This window comes from Salvelinus sp. IW2-2015, unplaced genomic scaffold (genome assembly GCF_002910315.2).
Source record: "Salvelinus sp. IW2-2015 unplaced genomic scaffold, ASM291031v2 Un_scaffold1796, whole genome shotgun sequence".
Classification (NCBI taxonomy): domain Eukaryota; kingdom Metazoa; phylum Chordata; class Actinopteri; order Salmoniformes; family Salmonidae; genus Salvelinus; species Salvelinus sp. IW2-2015.
In genome coordinates, this window is record NW_019943169.1 from 1 (window position 1) to 1338 (window position 1338).

Consider the following 1338-nt stretch of genomic DNA (forward strand, 5'->3'; position numbering starts at 1 on the left):
GTGCGTGCGTGCGTGCGTGCGTGCGTGCGTGCGTGCGTGCGTGCGTGCGTGTGTGTGTGTGTGCTGTGTCCGTAGTGGTGTTTGTGTGTCCACTCATCTCTCTCTCCAGCACACACACATGTATGGTCTGCTGGCTGCTGAGGTGTATTGAACCTGTTTCTAGTGGTGACTGCTGAACGCTCCTGGATGCTGTGTTCTGGTTGGTGGGGGAAAACTGATGTTACATCAACCTCATTAACATTCTGTTGTCTTGGTTACGTTGGTTCTCTTTCTTTTCCCATACGGAGCAGGTGGCTGGAAGCCAGAGGTCAGGGGTTAGAGGTCAGATAGCTGTGAGACTGCAGCCACCTGGTCCTGAGTGTCTGTCCCTCCGTCCATCCGTTCAAGTCTGCCTGTCTCCCTCTCTCCTCTCCTCCCCCTCACTCACTCTCTCCTTCCCCCTTTCCTCTTCCCCCTCTCCCCTTCTCTCCTTCTCCTGTAGATGCGTGTAGTCAATGCCTTCCGTACCAACGTGTACGAGACCCGAGAGAAAACGGAATCACGGAACTCCATCCATAACTTCATGGCTCACCCAGAATTCCTGATCAATGACCTCATCCACAACATCCCTCTGATCGACGACACAGACATCGACGAGGAGTCAGAGCTGAGTCGATACCAGCACCACCTCCACCCCGCCCTCCGCAAGCCCCCTCCACCCCCCGCCCAGCCCCCCTCCTCCTCCCGCTCCCGCCCGCCAAGGCCCTACCGACAACACAGTCTCCCCGTCACCCCTACCAACATAAACAACAACGCAACACTGGTCACCTTTGGCAACACAAACAACAAGGCTGTTTCCCCAGGTAACCGATGCATCAATTATGAAGTTGCAACCAGAGCTACAACTGCGCTAGGGGTAACAGGCTCCTAGCCCCCTCCTCCTGTCCTCCTCCTCTACTGCTTTCAGACATCCTTATAACTCATGGACAGATGCAGGCAGGAAAGGACAGACAGACTGACAGGCAGGATAGGAGAGAGAGACAGGCAGACAGGGAGAAGAGACAATAGACAGACGTTTCAAAGGAGAACATTTTCTCACCATCAGAGAGGAGGGGTGTAAAAAGGAGTCTAGGTTCTGACTGGAGGGAGAAGTTAAGCCCTTCCTTCCTCTTTTCTTATCGCTATGACCAGGCTACTATACCACAGGAGAGAGGAGGAGTGATCTGCTATAACCAGGCTACTATACCACAGGAGAGAGGAGGGAGAGAAGGAGGGATCTGCTATGACCAGGCTACTATACCACAGGAGAGAGGAGGAGTGATCTGCTATGACCAGGCTACTATACCACAGGAGAGAGGA

General features: G+C 53.9%; 1 protein-coding gene across 1 annotated transcript in view; it reads left to right on the forward strand.

Moving 5' to 3' along the window:
* Positions 1–481: 481 nt before the first annotated feature.
* Positions 482–1338, forward strand: part of haus7 (HAUS augmin-like complex, subunit 7) — a gene marked incomplete at its 5' end in the record, with an annotated part of 45880 nt that continues 45023 nt past the window's right edge. Inside the window, 1 exon segment of the mRNA XM_070439599.1 lies at positions 482–895. Within this exon segment, the coding sequence (XP_070295700.1) occupies positions 482–895 (414 nt within the window).